This window comes from Phalaenopsis equestris, unplaced genomic scaffold (genome assembly GCF_001263595.1).
Source record: "Phalaenopsis equestris unplaced genomic scaffold, ASM126359v1 Scaffold001027, whole genome shotgun sequence".
Lineage (NCBI taxonomy): Eukaryota > Viridiplantae > Streptophyta > Magnoliopsida > Asparagales > Orchidaceae > Phalaenopsis > Phalaenopsis equestris.
The window spans coordinates 173,185-193,272 of NW_018165466.1; the positions used below are offsets into that span (position 1 = coordinate 173,185).

General features: G+C 35.2%; 1 protein-coding gene across 2 annotated transcripts; it reads left to right on the forward strand.

The window, feature by feature from the left end:
* The first annotated feature begins 868 nt into the window (after positions 1–868).
* LOC110032782 (protein IQ-DOMAIN 32-like) lies at positions 869–16,688 on the forward strand. Of its 2 annotated transcripts, XM_020736537.1 has the most exons (7): positions 869–1,004; positions 2,786–2,852; positions 2,955–3,136; positions 3,242–3,463; positions 12,554–12,631; positions 12,710–14,105; positions 16,543–16,688. In XM_020736537.1, exons 1-7 carry the CDS (start codon positions 918–920, stop codon positions 16,560–16,562), a joined length of 2,052 nt encoding a protein of 683 aa, XP_020592196.1. In that variant the 5' UTR covers positions 869–917; the 3' UTR covers positions 16,563–16,688. The 2 variants fall into 2 exon arrangements, with proteins under 2 accessions (XP_020592196.1, XP_020592195.1); XM_020736536.1 differs by having other exon boundaries at positions 2,786–3,136.
* The last annotated feature ends 3,400 nt before the right edge of the window (positions 16,689–20,088 follow it).

Below are 20,088 nucleotides of genomic sequence, written 5' to 3' on the forward strand. Positions count from 1 at the left end.
AACCTGATTGAACGAGTCATATTGATCATCTTTGATAATAAGTTTTTCCAGTTGAGACTCTAGCTTTAAATATAAACATGTCAAATTTGGAGTTCATTTGACAATTCAAATGACAGCCCATAGCCTCCAAATGTGCTTCAATGACTTGTTCCAGGGTTGATTGGACCCCAAATTAACCCAACTTTGATATCGTTTGGTTTGATGGCCAGCTTGACTATAAGTTTTTTAAATCGGGGTCTTAAATGATATTGAATCCAAATTTAAAATATTAATTATTCAAAAAATACATCGAAAGTCTTGATAGTGAAAAAAAGTTCTTGATGACTGCTTCACGTAAATATCAATTTGCTGCTATTAGATATCTAAATGCATAAGAAGTGTATTGTATGTATATAAATTTATCGCATACAACGATATATTTGGGAGCTACATGAATTTGAGGTACTCTTATAAATTAGAGTGTGCTCGATTAATATCCCTTTTTATTCCATTAGATAAAAGCATGAAAAAAACAGCGCATAAGCAGACCAAAAGGGAGTCAAATTGAGGGAAAATTATGATATGGATGCATCTACCGTTGATCAAAGCACTTTTTTTTAAAAAAAATTTAAAATGGGGCCCACCGAAATACATATTTCCTGTGATCAACGGTGGAGATCAGACACATACATGCAGTGTCTCCATGTGGAATAATTTTTCCAAGTTGAGGGAATGATATGCAATTTATAAGATTTTTATAATTATTTTTATATATTTATAATGTTTAAAAGTTTGTTTCTTGTTTAAGTCAATAATAATAATAATTTTATATAATTTATTTTAAATAAGCCAATATTAATCTACCGCTCTAACTGGGATAAAAGGCGTTTCGTATCGTTCAGCTGGAGGAAAGGAAACCCTGAGTAAAGTGTAGGAGAATGGCCAAATCGAAGGGATCTTGCTTTCACATAATGGCTTGCGCCTGCGGAGAGTCTGCCTCCTCTGACGAGCTGATTCTGCGGGAGGTATTCTCTTGTTGTTTTATCGATGATTTCAGTCTATGTTTACCTTTAAGCTTAGCATTAGCCAGTAGATTGTTACAGAGATTGCCATATTTGGCGGCGTAATATTGAACAGAGGGATTCTACTGGCATTGTGTATTGTTCGTCTCTTCTTGGATTCGAATAAGATCTGGAGTGTATCCGTGATCAGGAAATGTCTGTAATGACGAACTAAGTTTTTTTATTTATATAAGATGGGTATAGAAGAAGGTCCTAACAATGACCTAAAAATAATTATTAGCCTGCTTTCAACCCGTATTATTACTTTTATGGTTGATTACAGTTCGGAATATAGGTGAGTTTTTAGATCTGCATAAGCCGAGAGAAATATTTAGTAATTTTGGTTTCGATGAATGATGTGAATCAAATGCCAGTTTGGATTCTGTGTTATATTTGGTGTCTCGTATGTAAATTCTCAGTAGTTCTCAACAGCGAACGGCCGCAGTTATAGAATGTTGTGCTTTTGCGGTTGATGTGGTCTGTCGGTAGAAATTCTGATCAGCTTATTTATCTTTTCCATTCTCCCATGGTGTTCCTGAATTCTCCAGTGATATGCTTCCCGAGTCTCTTTTTTGCTGACAAACTGTTCACCTTTGGGCTGCTGTGAGAAGTCAATCTCGCTTCTGTTCTTTTGTACTCCTGCATGATTCTACTGTCTCGTATGAGTTTATGGAAAGGGTTGCATCAAATAGAGTTCAAGTTTGACTGGAATTGAAATATTCAAATCTGAAATTGAATTTTACTTCGAGACAATTTGAGTTACCTATCATTTTGTGTATCAAAATCATGTAATGCAATTTTTTATTACAATGGAGTTTGATTCCAACTCAGCTATAATTCATGTTGAATTTGCTGAAATCCACAAGTTTTGAGGGAATCAAATAAACTCAATTGATCTAAAGCTAAAGAGATTCTATTTGACTAGAACTTAGTTTAGTTCTACTTCAACCCAAACAAGCTGGAATTCATGCTAATACATCAATTCAGTTTGAAAAGATTTCCAAAAAACGAAGATCCTATACTCCATACTATGAGCTGGTCTCTTCTTTCTTATAAGATAAGTTCACCCTTAGCGCACTAAAGTCTACTTTGAAAACATGTGCCATTACATGGGCTTATCAAGGGTCCCTTTGAGGCAACTTTATTCGCTACTTTATATTCTAGAAAGTTGCCACATTTATGTTTAGCTACAATTTTTTTGATCCTTTCAAAAATTTTGGTGGTGTGAAGCAGTTTTTGAATCTACATAGAACTTTTTTTTTAACATTGTTTTCATTTTCCCACATACTATTGATCCTCACTTCCCATTCATCTATCTTAAGCACTCCACTTGATGTCAACCCTATTATGAGGTTTTCTTCACTACTTCTAGTAATGCATAGAACAGCTTTGGAACATAAAAGTAGTTCCATCCATAGTTTTTTTTTATCTATTAATGTAGATGTGTCAAAAAATATTTCTCCCCATTCATCTATCTTAAGCACTCCACTTGATGTTAACCCTATTATGAGGTTTTGTTCACTACTAGTCATGCATAGAACAGCTTTTGAACATAAAAGTAGTTCCATCCATTGTTTTTTTATCTATTAATGTCGATGTGTCAAAAAATTTCGTTTTAAACTTTTAGTAGACATGTTTGTCTGGGGAACCTTTTGAAGAGTTACTGCTGACTTTAACTTGGTAATTCCTTACTCGTATTGAATTATTTTCTAGCGGTTTAAGAGCATTTCAATCCACTTTTTCAGAGCAAAGCCTCATCAGATAAATCTCGGTGGAGTTTTCGAAAGAGAGTATCTAGCCCTCGAGTGCTTAGTAAGAATGCCATTTTAGAGCCTGAGTCTGTTGGCTATAATACGGATAATATGGAGGCAACCTCAAGCAATTTCAATTCATCAATAAATGCATGTGTTTCAGAGAAGGCTTCCAGTCAGACGAATCCCTCTAAGGAAGAATTCCCTACAGAACCATCACTGTCATCTACAATAGTCAATTCCAAAGTTTCTGCTACAGTTATTACACGAAATGGTTCCAACAATGATAAAAATATTCTAGAATCTGCAGCAATTATCATCCAGTCTGCTATTAGGGGGTGTCTGGTATTCTATTGTTTTCTTTTCATTTTGGCTTTTATTTTTTCTGGGATAATCTGATGCAATTCTCTTAATATTAATAAATTCTTCTATATTTTAAAAATCATCCAGGGTGTAAGAAAACTTGAAGAGGTTAAGAATGTTATCAAGTTGCAAGCTGCTATACGTGGTCACCTTGTCAGGACACGTGCAGTTGGTACTTTACATTGTATCCGAGCCATTACCAAAATGCAAGCAATTTTTCGGGCTCGTTTTGCAAGTCAACTACAAGAGAAGGATGCTGGCACGCTGGTTACTAAACTTGAAAGCAGTAGAAGTGGCTTATACACCCTGGTAATGCTTTCCTACCTCTCAAAAACTTTTGGCAGTGTGACACCATTGAAAAGTTGTCTTGGTAGTTCCTAACTTGTATGCTTCTATTGCCACTTTTGTTTCTTAGTTATTATTAATTATAGCCTCATATGATGTAATGAAAACCTCTGTGTATGGCAGAAAAAAATCTGGTTAGATCATCAATTAAAAGCTCCTTGCCCTTATTGATGTTGCTCTCTTCTTTTAGATTTGTATTAGTCACTTTTTAGAATAGTAAACCCATCAATGGGGGTCATTCATTTATTGTATGTTAATAATGTAATGCAGAAGCTAAGTTCTCTGCTTTAAGAAAAATATAATAAAGTAGTTAACATCTACTACTTCAATAAAAGACATAAGATACATTCTAACATTGATACAACATGCTACAAAATAAAAAGCGAGTGCAAAATTAGAAAAGCCTATCCTTAATGGCAAAAACTCGGGCCCGGGTCCCATTCAACTTGACATCTTTGGTTTCTAAACCTCTCCATGCCGCTTTCAAAAGATGAAATATGATGGTGTGATCATTGGCACCAACTATAGTGCAACACACGACCCCCATGGTATGAGGGTCTTGCCTCATCCCTCCACTTATACATGATGAAATCCATAATGATTAATGGCTAGCTCTCTACTCCTAGTTAAGCTCTTCCAAATAGATTTGGTTTGCATGTCAATATTGTCAATTTTGGCCACCTTCTCTCATGATTTTGTCTTGGTGAGAACTACTTGTGCGATGACCCATAGCTTATCACATAATTTTTATATGACTGAGATGTGGACTAGAGTTGGAATGTTTAATTTTGACCTTGGGATTGTACATCATCTTTATCATGAAATTTGTGTTTTAGAATCGTGTTTTTTATCTAATATTAATGGAAAAAAAATAATGATTTTAAATTTTTTTATGGTTCATTTCAATTAATGTTACTTATTTAGTTCACTTGTGTGGCATAACTATAAGTTTCTAGCATTGCACGAGATTTGGTAAAATTCAAAAGTGAATTTTAATAGCCTCTCTACTTTGCCCAATAACCAGTGAAATTTATCGATATGATGACATTTTCCGATTAATAAAGGTTCGATTTGTGATTCAAAATGTAATTATATTATTTACCCTACAAGGAAAATTGAAGGGATTGCTTGTCTCAAGGGAGACAGTGGTCTAAAGCATGAAGGCTTCTATTGTTATCCCTATATTATTGAATGCTGAGCTTGATGTGATGGGAGAAGCTAATCTTTGTGTAGGAAATTTAGCTTGAAATCAACGCCTTTATAATGCTTTGCTCATTTATCTGAATACACTGACGCGTTCCCTCATCAAGAAGGTGGGTCCTGGGGGATTGCCTTCCTTTCCTCGTAGACACTTTGTTACTCTCTTGTTTTTCTTTCTTATGTGATGTAAGCATAAATGAGTAAGAAGATGAATATCACAAAGCTCCTAATAAATAACTTTTGGAGTGGCGCTCACTTTATAATAGGGAGCTTGGTTAATGAGGAGAGAGAAAATTGCCCAGCAACAAGGCTTGATTTAGGATGATTCTCAACTAGAAATTGAACCTGGAAGACCCGTATGATCATTTTTTACTCTATTTTGAGTTCAATATCTTTCATTTGGAGCTTCTTTAAATATAGATTTTGACTTCAGCTTACATTTGTATCAAACTAGATTTTGAAATAAATTGATTGGGTTAATTAAGCTTGAGATTAAGTGTTTTGTCATTAAAATAGACTATCGGGGTAATCATGCGTTAAAGTGGGTCGATTAGGGCCAACTCAATTAACCTAACCATGAGTCAATCAACCTATGTTGAGACTCTATCAGACCAAATTAGATCAAATTCTTTTATTGTTCTGCTAGATGAGCATTTGACTAAATTTGTGGCTCAATTCAGTTGATTGTATTTTTCAAAAGGCCAATCTGAAAGTTAGGTGAGTTTTTTTGACATGATTTGGGTAATTTGTTTAGTGATTTATTTGATGTGAACTGATTAGGGTTGTCTCTATCAATCGGTTGGAGTCAATTAAATGAATCTATGCCAAATCTAGAAAATGTGGATTTTACCTGTGTCAACTTTCAGTCCACTTATTTATTGGGACCAATCAAATCACCTATGATTAAAATAGATCCAACTGGCCTAGTCACCAGGTCAAAATAAATTAAATTGGGCGAGTACTGGTTAAATGATATGAAGAAGGATCAACCTAAGTCTCTTGGCTCAATTCTGACAAGTACTTATATGGGTCTGATTGGGTATAACCAGGTAAATTGAGTGAACGTAGGTTCATCCGACATTCATTAACCTATTTTCAGGCTTGAGCAATATCTTTAGATTGATCAAGGGCTATATTAACTTTATTAAGAGCAATTAAAATCAAATTTGATTTTTTTAATTCTATTTTGGTCAATTAATTTTATCATTTTATCACAACAACACATTTTGAAACAATATTTGAATTGTAGTGGATATATATCATAAATTTAAGGGTAGACAAACTCGATATAAACCATTAGATAAAATGTTTTCTCCAATAATCTTTGAACTATAAATCATTTTTATTATTGGCCCTTCCATCAGTAAAATTAAAATGATAACTACATTTGTTTGGTATAAAAATTAAAATCAACTTTTATCTAATGGTTGGTGCATAAACAACATCTTTTGAAATACATTCAATATCTTATTCTAAATGTAAAATAATTGACTCCTTAATAGGACTTCTGTTGAAGAAAAATAGGGACCGCTTGGCAACTCAAGAAAAACCAAGGACTAGACTGTCGAACACCTGAAGAAAACCAAGAACTGGACTACCAAACAAAAATAAACAATAAATGCCGAACACTGCCTTGACAGCCGAAGGAGAGAGAAACCGCAACAGGCAAGAAAACTGGAAAAAGAAACGAAAAATGATAACACGCAAACAAGAAACAAGAAAACCCAAGAATTATGTGGTTCGGTCCATAGGACCTACATCCATGGGAGGGAAATCAACCATCAAATCCACTAAGACAACAAAGAAGAATTATAAGACTTTTACATTGAGGAATGAGCTCTCCTCTTGCCATGATCTATCTCTTGAATCTCCTCGATACAAAATCTCCAAGATCAATGAGCTCTCATTTTGTCATGATCTCTCTCTCGAACCACCACGATATAAGATCTTCAAGATCCTCCCCCTCAATTCTTGAAGCCTCTCCTCTTCTTTCTCTAACCAATTGATTTGTTTTCCCTTGACCCCCATCTCTACAAGCCTCCCTCATTTATTTATAACAAAATGAGGCCTTCCAAGTAGACCCGATTCATCAATTGGAAGCTTCTATGAAATTACAAGTTTGTCATTGCCTTAGTTAGCCAATTGTGAGTCATTGTAACAATTCTCCACATTGACTCTCAATCAATTCTCCACATTGACTCTCTCCACATTGACTCTCAATTACAAAATCTTGAATAGAGATTCCCTCCACCTAGCCCCGAAGTGCCCTTAGCCCTTGATCTTTTTTCCTTGTTCTTCTCTTTCTCGGACATCTCGGTCGGCAATGCCGCCGGCCCTTGCAAAGCTTCTGCGACACCTTGCTGCACCAATAGATCTCTCATCTTGAATCTCCACAGGCCGAAATCATTCTTTCCGGTGAATTTCTTGAGGCCGAATTTGGCGGTTCCCATTGTCGTGGCCAGGTTTCCCACTGACGGCGCCAATTGTTGGAAAACTGTCCCACCGAACACCTTAAATATTCCAAAGAACTGCATATTGAGTTAGATGGGAAATAACTGAATAACTGAATTGCCAAATAAAATTTTCTGCACTCCCAAGGACCGAAGGACTGTAGCCCAGAAACTTTGACTGCCGCGGAACACCTTGCTGCAGCGACTGGATTGTCCAAGAATACCTTCAGCTTGCTGTAATTGCTGAATACCACCTTGCTGGAGGCCAACAAGAATAGGATTGCTGAACTTGCTGCAGGCCAACAAGAACTTGAAAATGTCGTTCTTATTCTGTGAGAACCTGCAGTTGATGAAGGCCACCTGCTGGACAGCGGAATTCCCCTGTAAGTTTCGAAGAGCCAACTTGCTGTACCGGCGAAGGAATGCCAAATAATTGCAAGCTCCTTGCTGCCGAATTCCTGCAGGTTTTGGACAGCCGAATACCTTTAAGTGCTGCTAGAAGAGCACCTGCAACTCGCCTCCCTAAACCTGGGCTTCGGCTAAATCCCTGTAGCTATAGAACAGAACTACCGAAGAATCGAATTGCGAAATCTCAGATGAAGGAGAAATTGCAGCAAGCAAGAACAGTGAAAACAGAAAGAAAAGTTGCAGGAAATGAAATGCAAGACAAGAACACGAGCACCAACGACTTACGTGGTTCGGTCCATAGAGCCTACATCCACGGGAGGGAATCAACAACAAATCCACTAAGACAATTCAAAAGAAATTACAAGGCCTTTTACATTGAGGAATGAACACACCTCTTGATTTCTCCCTCTCAAAATTACCTCGATACAAGATCTCAAGACTCCCCTCAATTCTTGAAGCCTTTCCCCTTCTTCTTCTTGAACTGATTTTCTTCCTCTTTTTCTTCTTAGTTCTCTCTCTCTATAAATCTCTCTCATCTATTTATAACTAAATGAGGCTTCTCATGTAGACCCGGTTCACCAAATTAGGAGCTTCCATAGCTTCTATAGAATTACAAATTTACCATTACCTTAGCTAATTATGAGTCAATTATAACAATTTCCAATATACATTATTCCATACTTTGAGCTTGGACTTAATCCCCCGTGGCTTCTATTTGTTTTTAAATCTTTGTAAAGCAGCAGTGATATGAACTAATGTACCATTGTTAAGCCACAAAAATTTAATGGGATCGTTAAGTAAATTTGTTTCACAATAAACAAAAGCTAATTGGTTCCTTTTATATTATTTCTTTGTCTTTATCCAGGGATAAAATTTTGTAATTAGCTTTTTTGTGATCCACTTAAATATTGTCTTGATCTGACTACACGGTTTATGCAAATGCACGATCCGTACTAGTGATATAAAATAGTATTGTTATTAGCTTTTTTGGGATGTTCATGAAGAAACAAATATTTTGTGGGATAAAGTAACAAACATTATTAAACAAGTAGCAAAATATGTACTTGAAGAATCAAAAGAAAAAGTTTCTATAAATAAAAATAGTTGGTGATGGAATAATAATGTGCAAGAAAAGATAAAATAAAAGAAGATATGTTATAAAAATTGGTTTAAATGTAAAAACTTAGAGAACTGGAAAAAATATCAAATTGTCCGCCGGGAGTCTAAAAGAACAATCTGTGATGCTAAAAATTCTGTTTTTAGTGATATTTATAATAGATTAGATACTAAGGAGGGTGAAAAATAATTGTATAACCTAGCCAACAAAGAGAAAAGAGATGTAAAAATTTAACTCAAGTAAAGTGTATTAAAGATGAAAATTAAAAATTATGTTTTTAGAAAAAGATATTCAGTATAGGTGGGTGAGTTATTTTAAGATTTTTTTTAATAAAGTTTCTAAAAATACAAAAAAGTATGATCAACCTTAGTGATCTTAATATCGTTAACAATAATAAAATGTTTCATTTTTACCGTCACATTAGTAAAAAAAAAGTTGAGGAGGCTTTAAAGAAACTAAGGGTGGAAAGTCGGTAGGACCTGATGATATCACAATTAAAGTGTGAAAATATTTAGGATATTTGGGAGTTTCTTGGCTTACTAAACTCTAATATTTTTATAAAAAACTAAAAAGATGCCTGAGGAGTGAAGAAAGACTATTTTGGTCCCATTTTAAGAATAAAGGGATGCACAATGTGCAAATTATAGAGGAATGAAGTTGATGTGGGTAATTGAACATAGATTAAGACATACTACAAAGATTTTTGATAATCAATTTGGATTTATGCCGGGCAGGTCTACTATGGAAGCTATACTTTTTTTGAGAGGTTTGATGGAGAAGTTCAAAGATGGTAGGAGGATCTACATTTGATTTTTATTGATTTAGAAAAAGCTTACGATAAGATTCCAAGAGATATCCTTTGGAGAGTTCTTGAGAAGAAAGACGTTGATATGACTTATATTCAAGTCAATAGAGATATGTATACTAGAGTTGTTACTTGTGTTCGAACTGAAGGTGGGTTGACCAAATATTTTCCTATTGCTGTTGGATTACATCAGGGATCGTCTTTAAGCCCATATCGTTTTTCTTTAGTTATGGTTGGTTTTAGTGGACATTTACGGGAGGATTTACCTTGGTGTATGCTTTTTGCTGATGATATCCTTCTTGTGGATAAGATGAGAGAAAAAGCCCAGGAAAAACTTAAATTATGAAGATTTACATTGGAGTCTAAAGGCCTTCATTTGAGTAGAACTAAAACTGAATACATGGAATGTAAATTTAGTAGTAATAGTTCAGTGATAGAACTGTAACTTTAGGTGATCAAGTTAGTGTAAACGATTTAGATATCTCGGTTTCGTTGTTCAAAGCGATGGTGATATAGACGGGGATGTTAATAGTAGATTTCAAGTTGGTTGGTTGAATTTGAGGAATGCTTCGGGCCTTTTGTGTGATAGAAATGTATTGCTTAAACTGAAAGGAAAATTTTATAAAATGGTGGTGAGACCTGTAATGCTCTATTGCGCTGTATGTTGGCCTTTAAAAGAGAAGCATAATACTAAGTTAAGTGTTGCCGAGATGAGAACGATTAGGTGGATGAGTTTTACACTTAGAGACAAAATGCGAAATGAATATATCCGTGATAGGGTTAGTGTAGCTCCAGTGACGAACAAAATTAGAGAGAGTCGTCTTAGATGGTTTGGTCACATTAAACGTCGACCATCTGATGATCCGATTAGGAGAGTAGATGTTTTATATCCGACTTATGTTAAGAAAGGCAAAGGTAGACCTAGGAAGACTTGTGTTTATTGTATAAAAAATTATCTTAATTTATTAGAACTAAATGAAAATATGACACTAAATAGGATGCAATGGAGAAAAAAGATTCATGTAGCCGACCTTACGTAGTGTTATTAAAGCTTTGTTGTTGTTATTGTATTGTTCCCACAAGAGTCAAAATTGAAACTTTATAAGTTAATTTCTAATTTTATATTATCCTAGTTTTTATTCAATCATTTCAATTGATTTAATTTTAAAAAAGCATGAAAAATTAAATTACTTAATTATTTGGATTTAACAATTGGAGAGGAAGCACTTTGGACTTATGATCTACCTATACTAATTTCTCGCATTTTCTTCAGTTTAAATGAATTATTTATCAATCAAGAATAATTATATTTTCTAATTAATGTCATTAAATTCAAAACCCTAATTATTTTTCTTAATTCAATGTACATTTGTATGAACTAAAATAATTGATTGCATTAATAATATTTCTTCATGAATTGCAAATTCCTACATATGTCTATCCTACTCAAGAATTTGTCAATTTAATTCTTGTTGTTCTTCTATTATTTTTCTAATTTCTATAGATCACACTAAATTTTAATTAAGCATATGACCAATACATAAAATAAATAAGGATTTGAAGTAAATTGAATATTTTTTTAGTAGTCAAATAACCAATACAAGAATTGCACAGGAAATAGTATAAATAAATAACAAATTCAATGATCACACATTTTAGTCATTCTTTCACAAAGAAAATCACAAACAAAATTTAACATTATTTCAGAATTTACTAAATAACATAAAGTTGGGAAAAAAGAACTAGATATAGATTGATTTCTGCTCCTTGGACTCTCTTCTTATTCTTCCCGTGTGCTCTCTACAATGCTCTTACACACACTAATCTACCCTGCAAGTCTACTCGAGAACTCCACGCTACACTCTTTAAGCCCCTATATTCGTCAGTAAGTGGGTCCCATATAATAATTCCCCAAACAAACTTGATAAATCTCCAAATCTGCTTGAAAGCTGCTTAAAATTGATTCTGTCGGTCGTAAACATCAACATTGCTTTTGTAGCGCTGCATCATTACATATAGCACCTCAATGCGCTTCTTTAGTGCCTCAACACTGTTTTCTTTGTTTTTGGAATGGGTGTAGTGCCTCATAGCGACTCAGCACTGCTACGACAGTTAAAACATTTTATTTTTGTTTTTTTTAATTTATTTTCAGTCTTTTAGTTCATCGTTGTTTTATTTGCATCATTATTTGTGCCTTCAACATAAGGTGATAATTTTATCTCAAAAATAAATTTTTTATTATAATAATTGATAAAGCAGTCGTTAAAACATTTTGTTTTTTTTTTAAATTATTTTCAGTCTTTTAGTTCATCCTTGTTTTATTTGCATCATTATTTGTGCCTTCAACATAAGGTGATAATTTTATCTCAATTGTAATATTTTTTATTATAATAATTCATAATTAAATTTAACTCACTTATTCAATAAATATTCTTAAACTCACGCTATTATAATCATACAGATCCCTGAATTTATCCAGCAGTAAAATTATTAAGCAATTATTTTAGATGAAAAATAGTCTTGTACAATCAATTAGTAAGTATGTATAATAAATAAATAAATATAATAAGCCTGAGTTTTACTTAACCAATATTTGTATTGAAACAAGTTTCTCAAGTGCTTGATAGTGCTATTGTATTGATTCGTCTGAATTTAATTTATTTTGTTATAATTTTTATTACTTATCATTTAAAATCAAAATGCAATGTGTTCTCCAGAATATAAACTATTTAATTTAAATTGATAACCACTCTAATTTTAAGATATTCTAACAATGAAGTCAAATCTTGACTGGCCCTTCCTTCACCCATATCCTATTGTCTCAGTGGAAGGCTATACTGAGGTATCCCAAGCAAGCGGGATCACGCTTTTTTTCCCGCTTCTCCTTTAAGTGATGAATTACTGCAATAAAGGAAAATAATCATAAAATTTAAGCTGCTGATATTGCTGTCAAGCATACTAATGAAAGCTGTCATTCTTTATTTCATTAGACATGAAAAGTTGCTTTATCACCTGCAGACCAAAATACTTATCCAATTGCCATGGCAATTTGATAAAAAAATTTCTTTCTCCAGGGGAAAGGTACCTTCTGCGAAGGAACTAAAAGTTTTTATTCATCCAAGAAGCTACTTTCCAATAGATTTGTTCAGCAGTTCTTTCATAGGAACATTTTTATATCCCTGATTAGCTTTCGGTTATCACTTTTAATACGTGTAAAATTTGTTGATAAGATGCTGGCCTCTACACCTAAGACCAGACCTATCAACACCAAGTGTGATCCTTCAAAATTAGATGAGGTGTGGAAATGGCTTGAGAGGTGGACGGCGATAATCACCTCACAAACTGAAGAAGAAAGTCATCAACATTTGAAGAAAAATCTTTCAGCTAATTCGAAATCAGGTCTAAGTGAATTGTCTGCAGCATCTGAAAGTAAAGCTGATTTGAATGCAAGAAGTACAAGTAATCTAAGGATTAGATCTACTGTTTGTCTTTCTGACAGTTGCATCAGTTCAATAGAGAATAATGAAGAAAGTGACATTGAGATTAAAGAAGCTTCTAAACAATCTGATTCTTTTTCTGCACAATTAGCTCTTAAAACAGATGATTATTCGTCCAATAAAAATGAATCTAGAGGGAATAATATGAATAACCATTCCAAAAAGGAGCAGTATGGACCATCAGAAACTGAAGCTCGAAAGTCTGCAATCTGGTCCAGGAGATCTTCCAATCCAACATTTGCTGCTGCTCAGTCAAAGTTTGAAGAGCTGACCTCTAATTCCAAAAATGTTAAGTGTAATAGCTCTTCTAGTTTCGCTCATCAAGATTGTGCAGCTGATTCTATCATTCAAGTTGCAGCTTCTGAGTGCGGGACAGAAATTTCTATTTCCTCTACGCTTGACTCACCAGACAGATCAGAAACAGAGTGTGGAGAAATTATCTTAGAAATAGGTTCTATTGATAAGCATAATTATGATGCTGATAAATGTTCTGATAATCTATTCATTATTGCAAATAAGGGTGCTGAATCTCAGGCAAGCGAATCAAACAAGCTTGAGGAAGCCGTAATATGTGCATCCCTTTCATCTAAAGCTCCTGATATGGCTCCACCTGCAAATTTTCAACTGGATGTGACATCTGTTGAAGGAACTCCTAAAAGTCACCACACTATACTTGAGGCATATGGTACTCCATCCAGTGAAATTTCAGTGAATGTTGGGAGCAGAAGTAAAGGCAGCAACACGCCGAGCCAGAAGCAGAGTTTTACAGGATCTGGGAGTAAACTGGCCTCCACAGCAAGCACTGCAAAACTTTCATTAAATGGTTCGAAGAATGGAAAAAGGCGGCAATCCACAGGAATGTCAGGAACGGACCTTGAAGATGAACCCAGAATGAGCAATAGCAACAGCAATTCCCTTCCAAGTTACATGCAAGCCACCAAATCAGCAAGGGCCAAGATCCATGCAAATAATTCTCCAAAATCAAGTCCAGATTTGCAGGATAAAAATAACCACATTAAGAAGAGACATTCTTTGCCTATCGGTAACGTGAAGCAAGATTCATCCCCACCAAAGCTAAGAGCACAACAGAATGCAAAGAGCAATGGCATGCATGGCCCTCATAATAACGGTAATTTCAGACTTATATTACTAATGCAGATCTCTAAGCTTTATAACACTAAACTGAAATTCTACTTTTGCAAAGCTGAATTGCAAAGAAGATTAACTTTTTTTAAGAATAAAATTCTGTTATAAAAAAATTTTAAAATTGAGGGTAGGGAACAATACCTAGTACAGATAAATCCAATATTTTGTTGTTTTAACATAGAAAGCACCCTAAACAGTACTAAAGAAAAGTTAAGGACATTAATTTTCTTTGGTTTTTATTGAACTTGAATCATTATTCTCCCTGAGCTTAAGAACAGAGTCAAACTAGAATCGTTTTGTCCTAGTATATGCTTTGTCAATTTATTTCAATTGGACTTTGTAGTTGGTACTGATGTAGCACACCGCATTAGAGACAGATTATTTAACCAAATAACAGTGAAAAATCAAATATTATTGTTGAATTCAAATAAGGGAGGTGAGTTGTACTGCCTAGGGGTTTGGACCTCCGGAGAGGTAGCAAAGGGGCATTTAGCAGCTGGATGGTGGGGCGGCTGTAATAGAATGATGGCAGCACCAAAGGGGAGGTGAGATACTGCAGGGACGGTACGAGCGTTGACTATCCTGGTGGCAGCAGGAAGGCCTTGGGGTGGGAGCAGTAGCAACAGCAGGGTTTGGCTGTCCCGGGGTACTGGAAGGAGGGAAGATGGCTGGAAAGGCTGGAAACTGCAGGGAAAACAGCAGCTCCTTGTAGCTCTGGGAGGTTGAGGGAGATCATTACAGGAAGGAAGGGGAAGGTTGGAGGAAGGATCAACACTACCTCGAGAGCGTGATAAAGCCGGAGAACCATTCGGTCCCTTGGATACAACCTATAAGGGAAGAAGAGATGCTGACGGCTGTCCCAATACATAACATAACAAAAACTAAAAGCTTAAACATCACAAAGGAAATAAATAACCCTAAGATAAGTAGCAGTATTGAAAAGAGGCACTACATCTCTTAAAAGAGCTGTCCAGCCCCTTTGGAGACCTGGATTAGCTCCGTCTAGGCGTCCGAACACGATTCCTGCGTCCTTCTAGGCGTCCAAACACGACTCCCGCGTCTGTCTAGCCGCCCCCACCTGACCCCTGCGTCAAAAGTTTTCCACTTTACTGAATTCAAATCATATATAAAAGAGCTAACAATAAATTAACTTAATCTGAGATTAAGCAATTATACCCAAGTTGTTTTCGTTAAATTTACTGATAGCCTTGATTTTCTTGACAAATTCATTCTAAATTTGGGGTAGGCTCGATGCAGTTAGGCCTGGTTCTCTGAGTTCCTGCACAGATTACTAATTTCAAAATGTATGATTTCCTCTATGCTAACTACCTTGAAACTTAGCGTCGATTTATGTTGCTGAATATACATTAGAGTAATGGGCTAATGAACGATACGTAATCAAAGAAATGAGATCAAACCAGTAGAAATGATATATAAGCAGGCGTGGTAGATTTTGGGCACTGTGATCCTAATTGACTGTTTGAATAATTCATTTAGAAAACTAAACAAGAACATGTATTTGCTTCTTTACTCAATACTTATGTTTTAAAAATGATGCTTTGCATAATGAAGGTAATCGATTACTAATGTTTTACTAATTTTGCATTGAACCAGACCCCTCATAACTTGGCATGTGTAGAACTACGTGCGTAAAGTAAGCGCAGATAACCATATAGGGTTTTAATTGAGTTAAGCTGGGCTTGAGTCATGCTTAACTCGAGCTTTGCTTGTCTGTCAAAAATGCAAACTTGAGCTTGAGACTAGCTTGAATTGTGTGCTTGGTTCTCAAAGATGACAACAGGCTCATGAGCCGGTTCTCAAGCTTGAACCAAAATTCAAATTATCATTGGATTTCACCAGAGAAAGCATCAATAGCTGGAGAAGGAGAAGAAGAAGTGTCAAAGCAGCTTGCCTTAGAAGGCATTGATGTGGCCATCGATTAACTAGTCAATCCGGCTCGTGAGCCAACGAGCTGAGGCTAGACAAGAATGAGCTCGAGCTCAATTAATAAATGAGCTTGAGTTTGCACTTAAACTCGAGCTTTTAGCTTGATAAACTCGGCTCCTGAGCTTACACTTCTTTTGGTGTATGCTCATGCGTACAACTATATACTGCATTTGAGCGTGCTCCCATTTTTCAAATGCAACTTTATGTTCATTGCCCCTAACTAAGCTAACAATTTCTCCTAAATTTATTTTTCAGATTGCAAAACATGCATGCATTGTCTTATGATGCTTTACATTGACTAGGCTATCATAATAACAAAAAATTCTTCCTCTAAAGATCAATCCATTTTTTTTTGCAGCCATAATAATGCTTTATCTTTATGCATGTTCATCATTTATAAACATCATCAACTAAACCAATTTGCGAATTACATATTTTTCTAATGTTAAGCACAAACTAACACGTTTTTTCAGAAAGGAGATGGCAGAGATGATTCGGAATTATGGATCCGTTTCAGAAAGTTGCTTCAATGCTCATCCGAAAAAAAGTATTTTTTTTGTGTTTTGAAGTGTGTCTATATATAGTTAATTTACCTTTAATATTGTCTGTACTCTATTTTTTTAAGATTGTGTTTCCCCATTGAAACCATTAAACGTGTGTGATATAAGCAAACAATTCAAGCTTCAGGATTATATTGTAATGAATTAAAATGATATGAGCTATTTTATTTTCATTAATCTATGTGAATGCAACGAATGGTTCACTTAGGTAGGTATGCATATATATATATATATATATATATATATATATGAGACATGAAAAAGGTCTACTGATATTACAGAAGACTATTCTGCTCATTTTTAAATTTTTTGGTTTTTACTTGTGAAATCCAGGAATGTCTTCCTATATAGTTCATTTTATTTGCATTTTTTCTCAGGAAGATTTACATACATAACCTTACATGTACGTTACCTAGCTTGCATTTGCATGAATATATATATATATATATATATATTAAAATATAAATAGTGGTATTATTTATGTGATATGAAAATTTTGAGTGATATAAGTGTAAAAAATAAAGTTAGGTGTTTGATTTGTAAATAGAAAAGAATTGTGTGGCATTTATGGCGGGAAAGCATACCTGATAAATGTATATCATTTTAGCTATTTATTTTGCTTTTTTTTTTGTAATTTGTTGGTGGGAAAAAAAAAAGGATGCGACGACTATGATATAGGAAACGGTCAAGGAATAACACTCATAAAAAAAATATTTGCATCTACAGAAGTTTTTTTAATGAAGAATAAAGCTACCTGCCTGTGTAAATTCACGATGCCTTCCTACTTATAAGAATTAACCTACCTTTCATGTTCAATCAGATCTTTCTCCACCCGTTCTCTCTTATGGCCACTAATTCAAGCTCACCAATTATATATGGGTAAATTGAAGATATGTCCGCACAAATCTTGAGGAAATTTAACGGATCTCATTGAGTAAATGCCAAAGGATTGCATCGGGAGGCAAAAGATAGAGACACTAAGCGTCGTTGCCTTTGTTTGGAACCTCGAGCTGACCAAATGAAAGCTCAGTTGAACGAAAGAATAAAAGGCACCTAATTAGAGAGACATTCAACTATAGCTAGCTTCTTGAAATAATTCTGGTATTCTTCAAAGAGATGGCCAAATGGCTCCCTGATATCTTTCCAATCCTCTCAGAAGATCACTTGTTCAAAGAGGAGTTGCTCATCAGACTATGGTAAAACACACTTTGCTTGATGTTCCAAGTTTACCCTAATGCAAGAGGGCCTCTATCGAGGATTCTTTGGAAGAGCAGACTAAAGAATTTCTAGCTGATCGAATGATTATTAGACAACCGAATAACAATACCAGTATGTCATTATATGATTTCCTTTTCAGCACTTACAAATATGAAAGATTACCAACATCAGTTATGGGTCCATGAGTTAGTTATAAATATGAAAATGTGCATTAATTACTTGTGACATCTACAAATAATTAATATGATAAAACACCATCTGCCCTTGCTGTTTTCTGGAAACAGAGAGCCTAACGTCTGGGTGCCTAGATACTGTCTGAGGTAGTTTTGAGCAGTTCTTCTAAAAGTTGTGCGGAGTTGATCAACAAGCCAAGGGAGATAATGGAGGAGTTTTGAAAGCTATATCAAAAAGAAGGAAGGCAGGACAAAAGGCTTGCAAAAGGATTGAGTAGGATAGGTTTTTATTGTCATTTGGTGAGGAATTGAGTTATAAAGGGAGGAGAGACTTCAGGATAACAGAAGGGATCAATATTCTTTTGAGTAGAGCATCTTCAATGCTTTGTAAAGGAGAAGAAGATAAACATTTGTACTGTTGTATTTCTTTGAACATATCAAATAGTAGATTTCCATTATTATTTTCAATGAAGGTTTGCGGTTTGTTTTTCATGCTTTTTGTGTAATTTTCTTTACCTTACCTTGTAAGGTTTGAGTAGTATGTATAAGATTGTAAAATATTTGAAATTTATTTTTAAAATTTTTAATGTGATGATTGACATTTAGAACTTCATTTACTATTCATTATAGCGAAGTTAATAGTTAAAATGTGTTGTGAACCATACTGACTCGAGATAGCTATGGAAGAATCAATTAGGTTAATCACATTGAACTATAGGGTATGGTGCAAGTACTTTGTAGGGAGATGCAAATGTTAAAGAAACAATCTTTAAAGGGTTCAAAACGGGATTTAAGATATTAAATTCATTTTAACCAATTTTCTTTATGCACTCGAGAGAGGGTAAAGAAGAGAGTTGCTTCTATGTGTCACTAGCCACATTTACAATTATCGTTTTACATTTCATATGCTCCATTCAATTCATTACAAGGGAGGGTAACTTTATGACTTGATATTCATCAATCAAAATAGGTTAAGTAGGATTTCTGTAGGAATTAACATTGAAAATAGTTTGCAATTCTGTAAGAATAGTTGGTAGAACTATAACTTAATCTCAATTCCAGGCAAAGAACGAAAACTAATAAGCTAGAATTTTTCTTTAAGTCTAGTTCCATGGCTCTCTGTGAGATCAACATTCCGAACTCAACAATATGATATTACTGATACAGCACATACACTTGCGTGAGCCCCCAGAGTGTGAGTGCACCTGGAAACGATATCAAGACCTTGACTCACAAAACTATGATACACGCACACCCCAAACTTAAACCTTTATGCACCCTATTCCTCTGCTTGGACATGAGAGATCGAGCTTGTCGTTCATATTTATGCCTACTTTGTCTGAAGCGTAGCCTCCTCCGCATGGAGAGTTCCCATGTCTGCATAGATGACCGCCAACTCCTCCTTTAGGTCCAATATGGCCGTCTCTTTCTAAAGGCCAACGACCCAAGTGAAGGAGTCCATCATTTTGTCCTGCGGAGAACCAGTGTCCCTTGTGAACCCACCAAACTTCAATATCCTTCTCGACGTCCTAAAGGGTCGACAAATTACCAGACGCACCTTCACTCTAGGCCAGAATAGAAGGTACCTCAATCACCTCTAGAGGAAAGGTAGGTCGATTTTCGTGGTTGGGGAATCAATGATGTGCAAAGTTTCATCTGCAAAAAATAATTGGATGTTATGAATGGGCAAAAGGAATAAATAAACCAAGGAAGAGATTTCCTCACCCATTATTCTCTCCATCTCAAAATTGCAGAGACTCCCGCCAGCAAACAATTGGATAGCCGCTTGGCCAACCTCACCGATCAGAGGCCATAGAGGCACACACCTTTGTGTGACGGGGCCCAAATCGCCGTGACCGATAGCACCTGTTGTTGTTTTGACTGACCCAATAACTGGCAGATCATATTTAAAGTAAGGATCGATGTAGTGGAGGTGTGTACGTCTATCCTGCCACCCCATCTAGCAAATAGGGAACGAGTTAGACAACTCAACCTTCTCGTCCATCATTTGTTTCTTCTGTACTTAATATCAAATCAACTTTGTTCCCTTTGGTCGGCTCCCCTCACA

Coding starts and splice junctions, on each gene's coding strand:
- LOC110032782 (XM_020736536.1), top strand. CDS start 918: ATGGCCAAATCGAAGGGATCTTGCTTTCACATAATGGCTTGCGCCTGC. Junction 1,005..2,785: donor ACGAGCTGATTCTGCGGGAG/GTATTCTCTTGT, acceptor CCACTTTTTCAG/AGCAAAGCCTCATCAGATAA. Junction 12,632..12,709: donor CCAATAGATTTGTTCAGCAG/TTCTTTCATAGG, acceptor TTTGTTGATAAG/ATGCTGGCCTCTACACCTAA.